Source organism: Onychostruthus taczanowskii, unplaced genomic scaffold (genome assembly GCF_017590055.1).
Source record: "Onychostruthus taczanowskii isolate IOZ18803 unplaced genomic scaffold, ASM1759005v1 scaffold87, whole genome shotgun sequence".
NCBI lineage: Eukaryota > Metazoa > Chordata > Aves > Passeriformes > Passeridae > Onychostruthus > Onychostruthus taczanowskii.
Window position 1 is genome coordinate 1,264,635 of NW_024506662.1, and position 18,637 is coordinate 1,283,271.

Genomic DNA, 18,637 nt, shown 5'->3' on the forward strand with positions numbered 1-18,637 from the left:
ATGTTTGAATTAGAGAATTCAGCAATGACAAACCACGTGTCCATTTTTATGCAGGCTAACCCGCGGCTGGGATCATGGTGACACCTTCAATGTTCCTAAACAGACAGAACAACAGTTGTTTTATGATACAGTCTTACATGGAGTGTGGCTAAAACTTTTCATTGTATCAGTATCTTGAAAAAAATAACTAAAACAAGGTGAAAGGAAGAGAGAAAGTATTGTCAAACTGTAAGGTTTTCCTTCCATTCAAAAACTGATGTTGTTTCCCTCTTTCTGTGGCTCCCTAGATACAGTTTCCTATTTCTCTGTGCCTATCCATTTTTCCCAGTGACCTACTGTTCATTTTGTGAAGCACAAATAAATGTGTAGGAAGAGCAAAGTAAACAGTATGGCAGTAGAATTATTGCATTACTCCTGAGCTGTAAAATGCCTGAATTCCTAGAATTTGATGCCCTGCAGTAGATTTTGCTGATGTAGAATTGAAGTCTGTAAAACATAATCACTGCTGCTGGATTTGATATAGCTGGTGGCAGAGCCCCCAGCTCTGCCACCAGCTATAGGCAGGAAGCAAACCTGTAATGTTTAGGATTGAAAGTTCAGATTTAGCCTTCAAAGTTGTTGTGATGGAGAAAAGAATAGGTGATTAAAGTGTTTGCTGAGGGGCCTGTGAAGAAACCTGGATCAGATTTCTTTGGCATTACCTGTGCCTCTGGAAGAGGAGACAAGAAGTTGGGATCCAGACACTGAATTCCTGTCAAGTTGCCAAGTGGCTGGAGTGTAATGTAACACACCTGTGAGCCATTTCCATTGCAGTAAATGAGATTTGCACACATTTGTCTGAGAAGAGGATTTCATTTCTCCTGGTCTAATTGTTAGCTGTTGGTTTTGACAAATTAAAAGAACTTTTAATGGGGAGCCTTGAAGATTATGAAAGTTCTGAAGATGTGACATGAACCACATCTACATGTCTGAATATTTTTTTTAAGTAGGGGTTTGTCTTCACTTCTAAGAAGCTAGCTTTTTTTCTTTTTAAAAGAAAAACTGAGTGGCTAATACATATAAACAGTCTTGAATAAAACACAACAATGGCAAACACTGCCTGCGGCCGACTTGGTTGAATTTCCCTAAGGGTAAAACTGAAGTGCTTTGTGGTTTGGTGTGTTTAAACTTTGAGATAATTCAATTTAAGTACCCCAAGGTTAAAAAAAAAAAAAAAAAAAAAAAAGGGAAGGGAAAGGGCCAGAATCACACACGAAAAAGTTAACAAATATCAAAAACAAATCTCCACAAAACAAATTAAAATCCCAAAAGCCCAACCCCTATCTTTAATCAGTAAAAGCAAGTCCAAATTTAACATAGGTTATTATTTTCCCCTTGGTAACATGACAAGCTATAAAATATTTAACAAATATACACTGAGACATGGGAACAACCCCATGTATTTTCCTCTGCTTGGTTGTGAGTGTCATTTTAGATTGAAGATGGGAGTACAACTTGTAATGATAGCAGCCTTGTGTCTGCCCTTGTGGCAGTCTCTGAAACCTATTCCACTGAGTTCAGCAATATTTCTACTGTAATATTTTTCTCCAGCTCACCAGGCTGGTTCGTTGGCTAGAGGTAATGGAGCAATATCATTTCAGGGCATGTTAAAAACTCCACAGAATATTGGGGAAAGTAAGTTGCTTTATTATCACCCTCTTTGCAATCAAGGAAAGGTGAATAAATGTCTGTATGTAAGGAGCTTGTTTTGCAGTAAGCTAAAATAAACACTTGACATGCTGATGAAAGCAATCTTACACCAAACCGCTAAAGTATTAATGGTGTCTGTTATTATGCTATTAAATATATTGTTCTCTGCCTCCACACTGTTGGTAGAGAAAAGTAAGTGTAAACTGCACAGCAGATTCTTATGTCAGTGGTTGTATTCCGTAGATTTTCACTGCAGAGGTATTGTCTGTGAAAATGGATAGACTAGGAAACCTCTTTTACTCACAGGTTCCCTGCAGTATTTCAGGTTTGACATGTGCAAACATGCCAAATAATTTTCTTCTTTTTTGTTCTTTTTTTTTTTTTCCCCTGCCACTTTCCTGCATCCTGGGAGAGTAAAAACAGCCAGGGATAATTTTGCCTTTCCCTCAGTCAGGTGCATTCATGGATTGAGTGATTGTAAAGTGTCAGGTGAACAAAATATGTTTGGTACTAAACAAAACATATGCATGTCTTTCTTCAGTATCTTCATAACACAATCTTAAAGTGTTTACATAGACAAAATGGCAGCACTTGTCACAACATAGCAGCCATGGTTTGGCACAAATACCACAGTCACCCATTCTCATCCTACTTATTGTCACCAAGCAAAGGCAAACCATTTATACAAAAGCCTAAGAAAACAATCTTAAATGTTCCTTGTGTCTCTTACCAACCTCCCCATGTGTCCTCCCATATGTAGTGAACAGCACTGTGTGTGCAACAGGGAGAAGCAAAACTGTTTGCCCTTTCCTTCTTTATGGGATTTCTCAGATATAATGCAGAGCCTGCCAAAGAGCTTCCCCGTCCATTCCCTCCATGGTCTGTGGGAGACCAATATTGTATCAAAGATGAGTAACACATCTAGTAACAGCAGCACAAATGCCTGCTTTTTCTCTTCCTCCAGTAGAAAAAATAATCAATCCATGCAGCAAGAGCCATTTTCTTGCCCTCCTTCAAGGGATGTGAAGACAGAACCGGAGCTCTGGAAGTTGTCTTGCTCCAGCTTCTCTCATAAGCCGTTCCCCAGATGAATGACCAGATTCCTCCTGATAGATTGATAGGCTGTTGGTCTTCCCGGATCACTTGTGGAAGGAGCAGGTTTGTTGGAGTTATTTGTCCAGGACAAACTTTGTCTGCTTTCTATTCACTTGATGGGAAGGAAAACAGGTTGATGAATAAGCCAAACCACAAAGTTCAAAATGAACTCAAATCACCTTTAAGAGAGTTGATAGTGTTGGTTCCTTTACCTAATGGGGTCACCACAATTTGGCCTCTTGGCTTTCAAAGATAACACCACATTTCTGAATGTTGTGTCAGAAATCCAGGCTCACCAGCTGGCACCTGCCTGACTTGGTGGATGGTCTGTCCATGAGAGATGTCAGAAATGAGGCAAAATAAAACTGCATCTTAATCTCAACAACTCAACAGCAGGTCATGGCCATTCAGTAGGATTCTCACCAGGAGGGAGACACCCTAGCTCCTCATCCCTTCTCCCAAACAATCTTTTGGGAAATGGCAAAAAGTGTACAGTCTTGGGACCAGGAAATAAATCTCTCTTTATGGCTTAATCTTCTAATTGTGAGATTAACATAAGGCTTCCCCTTCCTGCTTCTCCTTTATTTGCCATGAATTTTGCCACTGTGCTTCTCACTCTCTAGCTTCCTGGAGAGGTTTCTAGTGTATGCACCCCCCATAGTCCCTGGCACTTGGCTTGTGCTACTTCCCTCCAAGGTGGGCTCAGTCCTCTCTGGAGCTGGTGGGATGCACACAGATGGCTCTTTCTTGCCATTACACAGAGATGTTCTAAGCGTCTCATCTAAGGCTCTTCTGACACTGTGCAGGCCTGATTGTCTGTCTCTTTAAGGTATTAATTAATATTATCTAGATTTGACTTCTTAATATGTTTTAATAAATTCTGCAGTTTATAGCAAGGGGTTCTTTTATCCCTTGATAAATTGTATTTACAGCCATACTTTGCATCCCATGGGGCAGTCATATTGTTCAGTAAAGCATATTCTTTCTGCTCCAATCATAATCTACTAAAAATGAACATTGAGACACATAATTATACTTCAAAAAACACAGTCATTTATTCACCCTTAAAAGTGTTGCTTTTTATTATGATAGCTTAGAACTGGCTGTCTTCTTTTTGCCAGCAAACCTAATCCTTTAAAAAAATGTTCAATGAAGATTAAGTACTACAGAAGAAATTCCCTGGGAAGGATGTGTATCAAACATATCTGTGAGACGTTTCACCTTAATGCAGATGGGTTATATTTAAAAAGTGGCTATTAACCTCCATCCTCTGTGGTTGATAGCTTCTTTTTTTCGCTTCTGTTTTGAAGTCCACCATCTGTCCTGACTGATTACAGCTTTCAGAATATTAGGTGATCACCTTGCACTTAGCCAGGGGTAAAAGAGGATGTTATCTGTTTTTTCAGTTGTATTTTCTCTCTGAGCAAACATTTCTTAGAAGATTCTTTTCATCGGTGAAGTGGCTTCTGCTGTTCCATTAAATTGCCATGCAGTGGCTGTGCAAAACTCAGAAAACGCAGTTCATTTCAGCCTCCACAGGTGATGTGCAGTCCTGTTGTGTTGGCCATTTACCCATTTGGGTTTCTTTTAGCAACTGAATGTACGTCTGTGTAACAGCACCAGAAAGACACTTGCAAATCCTGTTTTCGCCCTGAATGCTTCGGAGTAGATTGTGTTCCTTCTGAGATGAGCTAAGGTGCAAAAGCCTAAGTTACTGCAGTGACTAATGCAGTGTTTTCAGAGGAGAATTCTACCCAGTGACCCATCCCTAGGCACCTGCAGGAGGCTCATCTGTCAAGGAATTCATTGCTCATTTTTAAGCATGATGTGAATAACAGTAAACCATCATGATTGTTCAGGTCCAGAGCAGGAGATGGGGCTGGTCCCTTCATTCCAAAATGCTGATGCTAAGTAGTCCATGGTTTTGTTTGCATTTTGTGAGGGGTTTTTATGAGTGTAGTCTTCTCTTTGGCTTCTCTGTCCGTTTCTTCTATTTGTGAAAAATCAAAATAGGTCTCAAGCTTTATTTTGACTGTGGCTTGGAAAAGAAGCCATGTGGCTGTCCCTTCTGCTATGTAGTTACTCAGATGTCAGGCACACTGTAAAAGTATGAACAAAGGGTAAATTTATATAGTAATGATAAAATTTGAGGGTTTATTTTGCACTTGCCCTCATGGGGTCATTTTGTTTCTCTTGGATAGGAAGAATTGTAGGGCCAGGAGCCAGGGCATCTATATACTGGTGTGAACTCTGCATCAACTCACAGGAGCAATTTCTGCCCCCTTTTATACACTACAAGCACAGTGGTAATACTGTGCAGCGCCTGTATTGCACAATCTGAGTCAATGGAGAATTAGACCCAGTGAAAAGCCAAGTGAGCACAGTGTGGGGTTGGGTTTTTTTGCATCAAAATGCCAGTATTATCTCTTTCCTCTGCACAGACTGCCTGTGACATCTAGGGTGTGATATCCATCCATATTCTGGTTTGTTTGGTCAGCTCAAGCTTCCAGGAGATGTCTCCCTTCATTTGTTTTGAAGCATCACAGGAACAGCGATGCTCAGCATCTTTGGCAATGAAATGTTCCATGTCCCTTGCCCAGCAGCTCTATTGCAGTCTGAGTCAATGGAGAGTTAGACTCAGTGAAAAGCCAGGTGAGCACAATGTTTCCAAGCAGTAAGTTGAGACAAACCAGCATGATCCTGTCTTCTCAGGACTTAATTTTATGCTGTAGCTGTTGTCCCCTGGTTCTTCCCTAACCAGGGAGGGTTATAATAAAGCTGAGTTAGTTGTCTTCTGACCCACAGAAGAGTGATGAAAGGGGGACATGCCTGGTGACTTCACTGGGCTTTAGCCAAGACTATTGTGTTTCTTAGGATGTTAAATACATTAAATACAATAGTTTCATTTTTAACTTCTGAGATAAGCCACTCAAGCTACAGTTTTCTCATTCTCTTCCCACACTCCTGGACAAAATGCTGCATGGAAATGAAACACTATTATTTATTGGAGTGACAGCTTCACTGGACTGGGTGCATTCACAGTAGCCTGTTCAGGGCTGCATCTGCAGCATGGTAATTTGTTGAAGCAGCACAGAGGGAATCATAACTCCATTAAACAATTACTGCAGATAACTCGTTACTAACCCTTCTTAAAATTTACCCCAAAGGGGTTATATACAAGTAATGATTAAAACTGACCTAAATCATAATTTAATTAAAAGAAATTAAAATGAAAACTGAAAATGTTCAGCAACCTCAGGCCACCACATTAATGATTCACTTTAATGTGTTTGTAGTTCTGCAATAATGGCCTTTGTGTGTATGTGCTTCTTGGTTTATGTCTGATATTATTTTACCACTGGAATAGTTTGAAAATGGTTGCAGGCTGTATGATCTCAAGTGTCTATATGTATGTACATGTGCTTTCTTCTCACATTTTATGGGTTCAGTGAATCCAGCATATCTACTTGTGTGCAGAATGCAGGTCAAAGCCTATATTTTTCACTTTCTCATTCATTAGTTTCTCTGCTATACAATAAGGACCTTCATGTCATTAGTATGATTACCACAGCAGTATTTCTGTGCTGTAAAAAAGACAGTTCAAAACTGGCACCCCTTGTCTGACAGATCTTAGTTGTACTTGTATTTGTTTACAAGAAAGAAGCACAGGTCAGACCAGTAGAGAGATGCCAAAGTCACTGGCCATGCAGAAAAGCAGAGGATGCTCCTGAACCTGCATGGCAGAGCCATTCAGAGATGTAACAGGATCCAGCCTGGTGTCCCAGGATGTGGCACTTGCACAAATTAAGATGAAAGGGCCCAGGTATTGGCCCTTTGTCACTTTTATTTCTACCCCAGGATGGAGGAGGAGGTTTGGAGAAACCTTATTCTGAACACTGACACTCTATAGATGATATAAATAAAGCTTTCTCTGTAGCAAAAGCAATTTTATTATTAATAGCCTCTGTGTTCATGAGTTGGAATAGATGATCCTTGTGGATCCTTTCCAGATCAAGATATTCTGTGATTCTGTGTTGGAGGGGTAGAAATGTACTGGTTTGTACTGGTTATGCAGAATTTCTTCCTTGAAATAATAATAAAAAAAATACAGTATCTGCAATTCTGTTTTCTTCTGAAAAAATGTCTTTTTGCAGCAGTTTTTGGGGCACTGACTTTAGCCTCATCTCTATGTATGTCACCAGCTGCTTGTGAACAAAGGTGCTTGCTGAAGAGGAGTAGGTGTGTGAGCAGACATAGCACTTCCTCAGCTCTGAAATGGGAAAAGCCAAGAGGCCAGCAGGCTGTTAATATTTTTGACTTGCCATGTTTGTCACAAGAACAGTGGAAGATGTAAGAAGCCACATGTTTCCAGGCTCTTACACAGAAAATGTGAAGAATACTAAAACCTGCTCCAAGGGTTTGTTCCCTGACCTTTCATCTGGATCTTGTCTCAGCCCTATCCTCTCTGATGGCTGGCTTATTTTTTATCATATTATCGGCTTCATGTGGGGGCTGCCACTGCAGCTGGCACCTCACTAAGCATGCTAAATACCTCTCCATAACAGAAAGTGGGCAGGCACTCCTGGAGAATCCTCTTTTCTGGTGGAGTTAGAAGTGCCACTTACTCTGCCAGCTTGCTGAGCGTGCTGATTGATCCTTGTTTAGTCTCTTTTCTTCCAAATATAACATTTGGGGAGGGGGAAAGGGAATGGATTTTCTTGATGACATCAAAGAAAGTGCCAAGAGAAGAGAGCAAGAACCTATCAGGCAGTAGTCAACTTGGCAAGAGAAAGCAGAATATATGGACAGAAGAATGTATTGTAGTGTCTGATGTGCTTATTTTGTTTGTACAGTACTACTGTAATCCTCAAACTTCTATTTTTTAGAACTGACTCATGCCAGGGGGAAAAGAAACAGATGTTCCCATTTGTCTTGTGATGTGGCTCAAAATCATTTACATTTTCTGGCCTAAAATGACACGACATGTCATTTGCCACTTTTTGTATCTCCTTTGGAGTGAGTGACAGATTGCTGTTCAATTACCAGTGTAATAGAAAAGCAAATATTGTGAGGACAGCTTTCACCTAAAGGAAATACAATCACTGATTGCTGCAGTAGTGGGAAAAGAAGGATGGCAGATACTGTAGAAGCCATCCAGTGGAAAAGACATTTTTATTATAAATAATGTCGTAGGGAAGACTCAAGGAAAATGTACTGGCTCTGGCTTTTCTGCCTGGAGGAAAGGAGAGCCAGGGATGAATAAAAATATGATGGAAAAATTGTCTCACTACTCTTGTAAAATAGATTTCCAGCTCTTTGCCTTGAGGACATGCTCCTTGAAGCCTTTCCATCTGCTCTGCACCCAGTTCCAGTGAAGAGCAATAACTGCAGAAAGACTCTTCATCAGTCAAAGACACTCAGTGAGAGACTCATTAGAAGGGTTTTATAAAAGTGGAAAAACCTGTTTGTCAAAGACTTTGGGATTAGTTACTTCTCCACTCTATAGTTTGCTTTCTTGTCAGTGTATTCATGCTCTGCTTCCACCCTTTCTCACAAGATAAATAGATACTCCAGGCCAAGCAGAGCTTAACCATTCCTTCTGCAAGTCATTTATTTGACCATCACTTGTCCGGTCTTAATTTTTAACATTTTCTTTTCTCTATTTCTGCCAAAGTCACTTGCCAGGCACAACACTTAGTGTCAGTACACTGATCAAGATGAATTTTCATGTCATGATCCAGTCAGTGTATTGGATTGGATCAGAGTGCAAGAGGTGAAGTTTCTGCTTAAAGTTTTTTACATTTTTCTTTCTAAAGGAACAAAATGAAGTGAAAACATGTTGAGAATCCTGTAATTTAGGTTCTATGAGACCAATTCTAAACAGTGAATGTCCAGTGAAATAATACATTTAGAACTGAGAAATGTGGTTTACCTGATAATCTACCAAACCAGATGATCATTTTAACTTTCTCTTGTAGTTTTTCTCTGAGTGACTTAAGAAGAGATATAGTTCCTTGGCAATAAATATGATTGAACCCTTGAAATACCCGGTTTTAGTCAAGGAAGTTGTGCTTAGAGTCATAATAATGGATGTAGAAGAAAGTATCATCTGGAAATGGAGTTTTAAATTGTGAATTCAGTAAGGTAATGCTAGAATTAATTTCGTTTATATATCGGTAGTTACATTTATGCCTGACCTGCTTTTTCTGGTTGTGAAGTTCTTTCTGCATAGAGTGAAAAATGCATAGAGTGAAAAATGATCATAATTGAATCCTTGAAGCTTTGGCACTGCTAATTTTACAGTGATGCAATAATCTCTTTTGGTCTGACCTATTGGTAAAGATTTTTCCAGTGCTGCTGCACTGCTGTGTTGCAGGATTGTCTTTTTTTATGAATTGCTTGCTGCATAGCTTGATGGAATCAAGCCTCTGTTTTAAGAGAAAAGGGGTGGGAAAGAGAAAAGTTTAGCTAACTTTCTGGGGTTTTTTCCATGTGGTCCTCCTATTGTGTGTGGACAGGCGGAACAGTGACTTTGAAAGCAATACCTTTTGATTTCAAGTCAGGGAAAGAAAAACCCTGCAGCTTTTGTCAGTTCATTTTGGTCATCCACATAATGCAATTTTTTACAGGTTAGAGCTCACTAATGTGCTAAGAAATCACTATGGCAAGGCAACCATTAAGGTTAGAATTCATACAAAGAGTTACCAGGAGGGCAGGAAGCCCAAGTCCCCACTGATGGCCATCAGCCCCACCCTGCTCACCTCTCTTCTCTCAGGTGAGGGGTGTCAAGTTCCTGCTCCGTCTCCTCTCCTCCTGAGAGCAGCTCTGTGCAGGGCCAGCCTTGGAAATAATTCTCCACTAGTCCCATCTGCTGGATGCCAGGAAGAATTGCCTGCTGGAAAGAGGGAAATCATCATATCTCAGCCTTTAAATATCAGCTGGGTGCAGTGTGCCACCAGATGTACATCTGCCTGTGGAAAATACGTGCTCTCTGTGTTTTCCTTCCATCCACCTAATCACATTTGGACCACTGCTATTCCCATCACCAGGTTCCACGTGTTAAGTAAAAGCAAGGTGGCTGACACAAGGAACTTTAGCTGTGTTGTTTTAAGGAGCTGTAATCAGAAATCGCAGCAGCCAGCAAAGATCACAGAAAAAAAAAAAAAAAAGTGTATCATTATCAGGACATTTCCAGGCCTGGGAATGAATCTTCCTTCTCAAAATGTATACGCTCAGCAGTCAACTTTTCAAATGTTTCATTAAGGCTGGTGCTCATCTGTTCTTGTGGTGCTGCAAAGCAGGGTGTGTGGGCATGGCGTCTGATCCTACATGCAGCTCTGCAGCCTATCATGTTATTATGAAGCTAAAAGAGCCTTTTCCATCCCTGAAAACAGAGAATTCCTGATATATTTCTAATCAGGGCAAGCAAAGTTTAGGAGACCCATAGATATTTTTCAGGGTATTACCCATTTTCAGTGGTTATTTGCTGTTTGAAGTCTCCCTTCCAAAAGAGAGCTGGAGGGTAGAAAATGTATAATGAGTGTGAAGTAGTGAAGAAAATTGGGAATGAATGTGAATGTAAAAAGGGGGAAAATTCATTCAGTCCTAGCAGTCTTACTTTGGTTTGATGCGCTCTCTTCATTACAGCCATTTGTGATGCATTTTTATACTTTATGTTAAGTGGCATTGTGGCTTTTGCTTTAAAATTCAATTCAGTTGATTCTTCCCTTCCATAGGCATGGAAGTTCTGCAGGTCAGAAGCATAGCCTGAGAATCCTGTTGAAGTGTTACAGGAGGAAAATAACCCTGGGAAAAAACCTCTTTATAAAATACATAGAAGTTCAAGCAACAATTTCATTTATTGTGGACTGTGTTTAAGGAAACATCCCTCTATTTGGTATTGTTATTTCCAGTGAGTCTATTGAGATAAATTCTATAATCCTCATCTTGAGATAAAAAACATGACTGGTTTAAATGGAACTGGTCCTGTTGGGAGGTTTTTTCAGCTTACCTTTACATCTCTCCTTTTTTTATCACAGTGCTTTGCTGTTAATTAGCAGTTTGTTCTAAATTGGTTACAATTCATATTGCAGTGCTCCAGGTACCAATAAAAAGATACATCATAAATAATTTTTATGTGTTTTTCCCAATAGGTGGTAATGGCACAGTGGATAAGCAAAACACCGATGAAAATAAGACACAGAGCCAAGAAGCAGGTTTGTGTCCAGCTCTTTAAAGGCCTGTCTTGGATTTTATCCACTTTGGTGAACAATAATCTTAGTCAGTGCTTTTGAAGGGGAATGTTTGTACATTTTCACCAGATTAGCTCAGGTCTTGAGCAATTCTCCCATTAGAGACCGAATCTTCATTCATTATGAATGAATGTGTTGCAGTGCAGGAATGCAGACCCCTCTCCAGCTTACCAGCTCTACATTCTCCCTTTAAGGTGACTAATCTACCTAATCCTCTCACAAGGAGTAATTTTTTTTTTTCCCCGTCTGCATAGAATAGGAATGAGGGAAAGAAATTTGGGGAAGGAGGAAGCAAGCAGCAGGGTCCTTCTGATGAAAACTCAACTGAATATTTTAAAGGGTATTTTCAAGTTGTAAAAAATTGTCTGCACAAGTCACAACGGTTATAAAGATTTAAATTCATAGAGAAGAATATTGCATATGCTGTGAGTGAATGTCAGAGTTCACAAGTGGTGGGTTTTGCAGGTGACACATTTATAAATTATAGTGAGTTCAGTATGTTGGAATATAATGTCACTCCCTGGCTCATAAGAGATTTTTTTTCTGTTTGTTTTTTTTTTCTGTTGTCTGATTGTTTATGGTTTGCACAATTCTGTTCCTTGCAAGAGACAGCTAGAATTAATTAGTTACCGAAAGACCTGAAGTGGCAATTGAAATATCTGTCTATTCCCTTATCTCTTAAGTATTTCTTTAACTGTAGTATTACATGTAGCACACTGTTTTTCTCATTTGATTAGGATTTTTTTCTCATTGTAATGCAGAATGTTCCTTAAACATATTTAAACCAGAGGGAGTAAAAGGGTTTTCTTTGCAATTTCTTGAGCTGAAGGTAGCCAGTCAGCAAACACCAGATAAATTTAGAAGGCCTGGATTCCTGATTTATCTGAGTTCCTTCCTGTATTGTGGTAATGTGAAGTCCATTGAATGAGGGTCGTCTTCTCATCCTCTGCAGTGGCCACTGTGTAGGTAGAAGGGCAGCTTTCCTCCCTGCCCTCCTGTTCTGCAACTGAATGTTAACATCTGATGTTGCCTGTGCGTGCTTGAAGTCCTTCTGTGTTTCATGTCCTTTTTGTCACCTTTTCTGCCTCCTAATGCAAGGTGAAGCCAGAAGCAAACAGTATTACAGAATAAAATAGATTCCCATGGATCTCAGCAAACTTTATCCACCCCAAGATAAGGGTATGGTGGTGTTTTGTAAGTGCTGGAGGGCAACCACATATCTTCCCTGGGTTTTTTTCACTTTCATGCTAGTTGTATTTTAAACAGGCCCAGGGGACCAGAGAGAAGAATGCATTATTCTGTGTGAGTTGAGATTGTCTTTTGAATCTCTGACTAGACTGTGGCATATCTTTTTTCAAGCAATTTTGAGCTTTTAACTTTGCCAAGTAGTGCTTGACTGCTAGCTCACCTAAGAGCTAATACTGCCTGGAGCTCCTGCCTCCACTTGCCGAGGCTCCTGTTAAACCTGATTATAGCATCTGCACATGCCCAATACACAGTGCTTGTCAGTGATAGTCACTCTGATGGGGTGAGTATTTCAGTTTGATTGAATAAAATACTCTTTTTTTCCCCAATAGAATTAAGGACTATTTGCCTCTTGAAACTACTACTTTGCTGTAGGTGTTTTGAATGCATTGTGCTTTTTCCAAAACTGCTTGTTATGACTTGTTGCAATATGAGCTGTCAGAGCTGGTTTATCAGAGCCATGATATACATTGTTTTGCTATCTTGTATTGGTACTCATGTTTCATTATTCTCATGAAGAGTGTCAAATATAAGATCCAGACATTTGAGGTCCCAGATCCAGAAAATATCATACTTTAGGGATGCAATTTAGTACATGCCTAAAGATAATGTCATGCCCACTCACAGCCCAATATCACCTCCTTCACCACGGGCAGATGATGTTGCAGGAAAAAATTATTTGGCTTAACAATTTTCCCTCCTGGTTTACATAGTGGCAGGAACAGAGAGGGCCACAATTAGCCCAAATTGGTTACATCCACTTAGTGAGTCTCTGCTCTTTTCTGCTCTATGCACTGCAGAGACAAAGCATCACCAAGAACTTTGAGGGTGCTGCTTTTTCACCACTTCTTGGCAGTAGAAAATGACCTGATTTTCCAAGATACACAGTTGTATGCTTAGAAGATTTCTAAACACTATAAGTGACTACTGTTAGGAGCAATCCCACCAAATGTTAAAGTTATTATTTGTATTATCTGAACCAAAGGCATAAACTTCTTCTGAGTGTGACAAATCATATACCTCGATATTGTGAAAGAAAATATAGAACAAAAATTTGATGCTCTATTCTTACCTGATCCATTACATAAAGATTTTTATATTCTCATTATAGTAAAAAATATCATGACATTATAAAGAAAAGTATATATTATAAAGAAAACTATTGTAGTGGAGAAAACAGTAATAGTCTGAAAAGACTGAAAATTTTAAACTGCATGGGGTTTTTTTAAAGTCTGGCCTCCAGTCTGTCATCAATGGGCTTTACAGTTAACACATGGAAAAACAACATGGCAGGTGGTTCTGAGCTCTTCTTTCAATCTAGTTAAAAGTACTAGATGGCTATATAAGGAAAATATTTTCCCAGAATCACCAACAAGTCTTTTGAAAGAAATTAAAGTCTAGAAATTAAAATGAAAGCTTATAAAGATTTTTAGAACTATAAAAATTAGCAAGAAAATAAAATGTTTTCACTTTCACTATTTATTTAAGTTCAGGTACCAGTTGTATCTATTAACTACAATAGTTTTACCTGCATGCTCTCCTATTAAAAAAACTCCAAGCTGCAGATTTTTAGGGACTTTCTAATTTCAGGCCTGATTCATGAAAGCTTCTATATTCAGGAAAGCATTTGCATCTATTCATTTGGATTCCAGTGGGATTCGTGGACATGATTCAGTTTAAGAATGACTTAATTGTTTTTTCTCAAAATATATGGATTAAATGAAAATAATTAATCTCAGAGCAAATAGAATACCAGCATACCCATGAAACTAATAGCTGCTCCTCTCTCTGTATTATGAGAAATTGAAATACAGATTTAACCTGGCTCTATTGGAATGTTAGATTACATCTTGCTTAGGGAAGATGATCAGACCAGTAATAGCCAATGAATGGATGGAAGCTCAGTAAATGAAATTCAGGTCCAACACCTTGTCTCAATAAGGCATAACACTTTTTTTCAGTAAAGTGGTTCATCAGTTTTCTGTTTAATGAATAGCTTCTCTCTCATTTCCTTTGTTCTTATAGGTGAAACAAAACCTTCAGCTGTAGCCAGCCTATCATCAGAAGACATGGAGCTGAGTGAGAATAAAGGTACAGATTGGAAATTGTGTTTTGAAATATCCCATCCCAAGAGGACATTGCATGAAACTGTTTTTTCCTTTGTCTGGAAATAGCCAAAACCACAGTTAAACAATACAGAAATAGGTAAATGCTTGGATTTTCATTTACAAAAGTCTTTGTAATTAAGTACTTGATACCAACTGTTGTTGTGGTAGGAGAGATGCCACAAATTTGTAAGTCCTCTTGTTATGGAGTTAATGTTAAAATACCATACAAGACATAGCCAAAATAAGCCCAAAGCTTGGGCTCACTGGGGTGATTCAGGCATATAGTTAAGCATGCACATCTATCTCAGCAATATCAGCTCCCTGTTCAGTGCTCTCCTGATGCAGGAAAAGAAAAACACAATAGCTATAAACACATCAGGAGGAGACAGGAGGAGATGAAGTCATAAGAGAGAGGCAGAAAGTAATGTTTATCTTGTGCAGACTGTGCTGGGCACTCAGATAATTTAGTTTGTAATAAATATTTAAAAGTGTCACAGGACCAAATGACAGGGTGTTTAGGAAACAAGAGAGATTATCTAATTTAAATGTTTCAAGCTGAGAATTTTCCTGTGGAGTTGTTGGTTTACCAACAGATAGGAACCAGTGCACAGCTGTATTGTTTTTGATATTCCTGTAATAATCATGCTATTAGTTGCTTGTGCTGGTCTACATTTTTTAGCATTTTTGTGAGGTGCAACAGGAAGAAGTCTGGGTGATATATAAAATGTTTGCTACTGGTAATACAAAAGAGGAGTTATGCTATCTATAATAAATACAATCCATCAGTATGGCCTTCAAGAAAGACTAATAGAAAATTTTCATGCATTTTACTGAGATAACATAATTATTAACATCCATTAACTTATTTATTTTAAAAGATTTAATGTTTAATTCAGCATCACTACTTGACTCTCTTCTCATTTTTCTAGATAAGTGCGACAGGGTGTGAGATCCTGCCCTTTTGTTCAAAGCCACATGCTGGACAGCCTACATATTTACCTGATTATGAGTTCAAAGCCTTGTGCAGGTTGATTTAAGTGCTCTTTGAACAGATTGATTGATGCTGCAAAGAAAAAAAAGAACCACAAACCTTTGCTGGAGCACTGGGTTTTGCTTTTGATACATCACAAATTGAAGTCGTGGCAAGGGTAGTGGAAGGCAGAAAGAATGATGGATTCAATCCCAGCATGGCTGGTGATTGCCTGTCATTATTTTCTCTTGTTTTGATGACATTTGGCCTGTTTATGTATTCTGTATCTGGAAGACTCCCCATTTTGTCTGTTTCACAATGTGAGGGTCACAGCAAGACTTGGGTTTGGATTTTCCTTTTCTGTCTGCAGTCAGCGGACGAGCCCAACAAATTGGTATTGTTCTGAGTGTTTGTTCCTAATGAAGAGGAGGACTGTCTTCTGATAAGCTTCCCAGTGTGTAAGCCCTCCAGGTTTTTACACCATTGCATTAGAAGTCTCTTCTTAGGAAAGAAATTGTCTTTGTGTGATAAGTCTCACTTTTCATATAATATATTAAGAATATATATAGTGTTTTCCCCTCTTCTCTTGAGAGGCTGACAGAAGAGATAATGCCCCTGAGAGATCCAAAGTGCATTATCTCTTTGATGTCCTACCTCTCCTCATAAGAAAGATGGGAATCATCTGGTAGGGAAAAAGGAGTGAGACAAACTGTCCTCCATAGATTTTGTTTGTAAAACTGTACAAGGAAAGAAAGAAAGAAAGAAAGAAAGAAAGAAAGAAAGAAAGAAAAGCTAAGACCATGTTTTCATATTTGCTTGCTATTTTTTTAATGGAAACAAGAATTTTGAACAGCAAAGCCACCATGGACTAGGCCATGGTTTTAATCCTTATTTCCATTGGTAGATTTTCAGCTTTGTAGATTTTTACTGTGAGGGTGCCAAGGCATTGGTAGAGGTTGCTCACAGAAGCTGTGGATGCCCCATCCCTGGAAGTGTTCAAGGCCAGGTTGGATAGAACTTTGAGCAACCTGATCTAGTGGAATGTGTCCCTGCTGGGGGATTGGAATGAAATTACCTGAAAGATCCCTTCCAACCCAAACCACTCTGTGATGCTTCAATGTTTCTATAATTTTAGATTTTGAGGGTTTTTTTAAAATAAACACTACTGTTAATTAAAAAGTGCTAATTCTTGAGAAATGGCACTTTTACAAAATCGTGGCATTTCTGAAAACACCTGATGCTCCTGAAACAAATTCCAGCTTTCAAATTGTTTGCCCACTGAGTTAACAAGGCTAAAACCTCCAGGTTCTGGAACATACTAATTTCTCTAGTTTATCTTCAACTAAATAAACAGGACATAAAGTATTTAAAGAAATTATGTTTTCCCAGTCCTTCCACTTAATTACTGTAAAAGATTTATGGCAAAGAAGTCTAGCTGCACATTCCCAAAATGCATCGTTTAAACCACTATTTCCTGCTAGGAAAGTTTAGGTCTTTCAAATGTCAGCTCACTTTGAGTGCACCAAAACAAGGATTTTGATTCCAATTAGAGTTGACTAGCAGTTTTCCTGCTTTTTTTTTTTCCTCCTCATATTTCTGGGATTAAAATATAGCAAGCACATTGACATAGTTATTGCTCTAAAATGTGATGATATTCAAAACAAAGCATATCCATCTCCGCTACTATGAAGATCTAGGATTTTTGTTGTGAGTCCTCTTTATCATTTTTTTGAAGGAAAAGAGGGAGGATGGGAACATGAAAGGGATTTTCATTATAAGAGTAGGGGGCAGTGCAGGAATTACACTCGAGGGGCTTAGATTAAAATGAAAACCTCCTGTGAGACTGCAAATCTCACATTAATCTAAAAGTATATGTCTTCTGTTACCATAGGAGAGATACTGTCCAGGAAAATAAGTCCACACAAACCCAGTTTGCGCATGACCTTTGAGCAAACTGAATTTTTTGAGTGTTCATCTGTCTCCAGAAAAAAAACGGGGGGAAGGCAGCTGCAGGAAGTGGGAGAACAGTCATATTTCAAGAATATCAGGATTTTCAATGCAACACTGTAGAGGTATCCCCTTACTCCAGTCTGTGCCAAGTTTCTCTTTCTACTGTCTGCAAAGAACTGTTGCAATTTTACCCTTATAAACTTGAATGTTTAACTATGATCCCCTGGGGGAGCACCTTTGCAAGTGCTTCATAACTGTGCATATGGAAGTAGATCCTTTATATCCAGCAAATTTTGAGTGAGAGATGCTTCTTTCTATGAAGTGTAAGGACAGAACAAAGTGATTAAATTCATTAATGTTTATCCAGCATTTAAAGGGTGTATCAGGCAGGCTGCATTCAATCTGGTATGTCTGTCTGTACAAGATTGTGCTGGGGCTACAAACTCATTTTAAACTGACCATGTAGTCTGTAGAGATTGGATTGAAGGATTGAACCTGTGCTTATGTTTTGTTAAAGAGAGTATGTGTACATACATGTATGTGTGTGTCAGAGAATCTTCTGCATCTTCATCTCAGTTGCCCCTTCTACCAATTACTATTTAACCCAATTTAATGATTAGACTTTCTGGCAGGAAAATGTAAAAAGGAACTGGATTTAGTACAGGTGAAGCATAAATCCCTACTATGCAAAGTTTCTGTGCACAATACATTGATTATAATTCATTAGCACTTAATAAGAACTGAATTTTCATTTGAAGGTCAACTAAATTAAATCATACACTAATTAATTTTAAAAATAAAGAAGTGATTGATTAATTATGTCCAGATGTTCACCAAAGTCTGGGCTTCTGTGGGAGTGCCATTGAAAGCAAGTCACTGTTTTTCTGCATTCTCTGGAGTCAGATTCAGTTGGCTGGAGGGCTTGTGTTTTCAGAAATAGAATTAGATATATGACTTGGCTAGGGGTTAGCCCTAAAAATTCTCTTTGGGCAACCCACAAGCTGGTAAGTATCCTGACTGTAAAATATAATGGGTATAAATTCCTCATTGGCCAGCTGTAGCTCTCAGTATGGAAAAATCATGATGTCCTAAAGACATAAATGATTGAGAAGGGATAAACTGAAAGAGCGTTTAAAATGCAGGGGAGCTGTGCAAATTGACATAAATTAGTCATTGGTAAGCATGTGAAAAAGATTGACTGAAAGGCCAATATGTTCAGAAAGAGGTATTTAAAATCAGTTCTTAGGTACATATTAAGACATCTAAATGACTGACCTGATTTTGAGCACTCAGCAGCTACCAGTGAAATGTTTTTACTTCACCCTTGG

The 18,637-nt window shown here is 38.8% G+C and overlaps 1 protein-coding gene across 3 annotated transcripts in view; it reads left to right on the forward strand.

Moving 5' to 3' along the window:
- MACROD2 (mono-ADP ribosylhydrolase 2) overlaps positions 1 to 18,637 on the forward strand; it is an 852,083-nt gene that overhangs the window by 786,738 nt on the left and 46,708 nt on the right. For all 3 annotated transcript variants that reach the window (XM_041425155.1, XM_041425153.1, XM_041425154.1), the window contains exons 12-13: positions 10,938 to 11,000; positions 14,307 to 14,372. In XM_041425155.1, the coding sequence (XP_041281089.1) occupies positions 10,938 to 11,000; positions 14,307 to 14,372 (129 nt within the window). The remainder of the gene's footprint in view (positions 1 to 10,937; positions 11,001 to 14,306; positions 14,373 to 18,637) is intronic.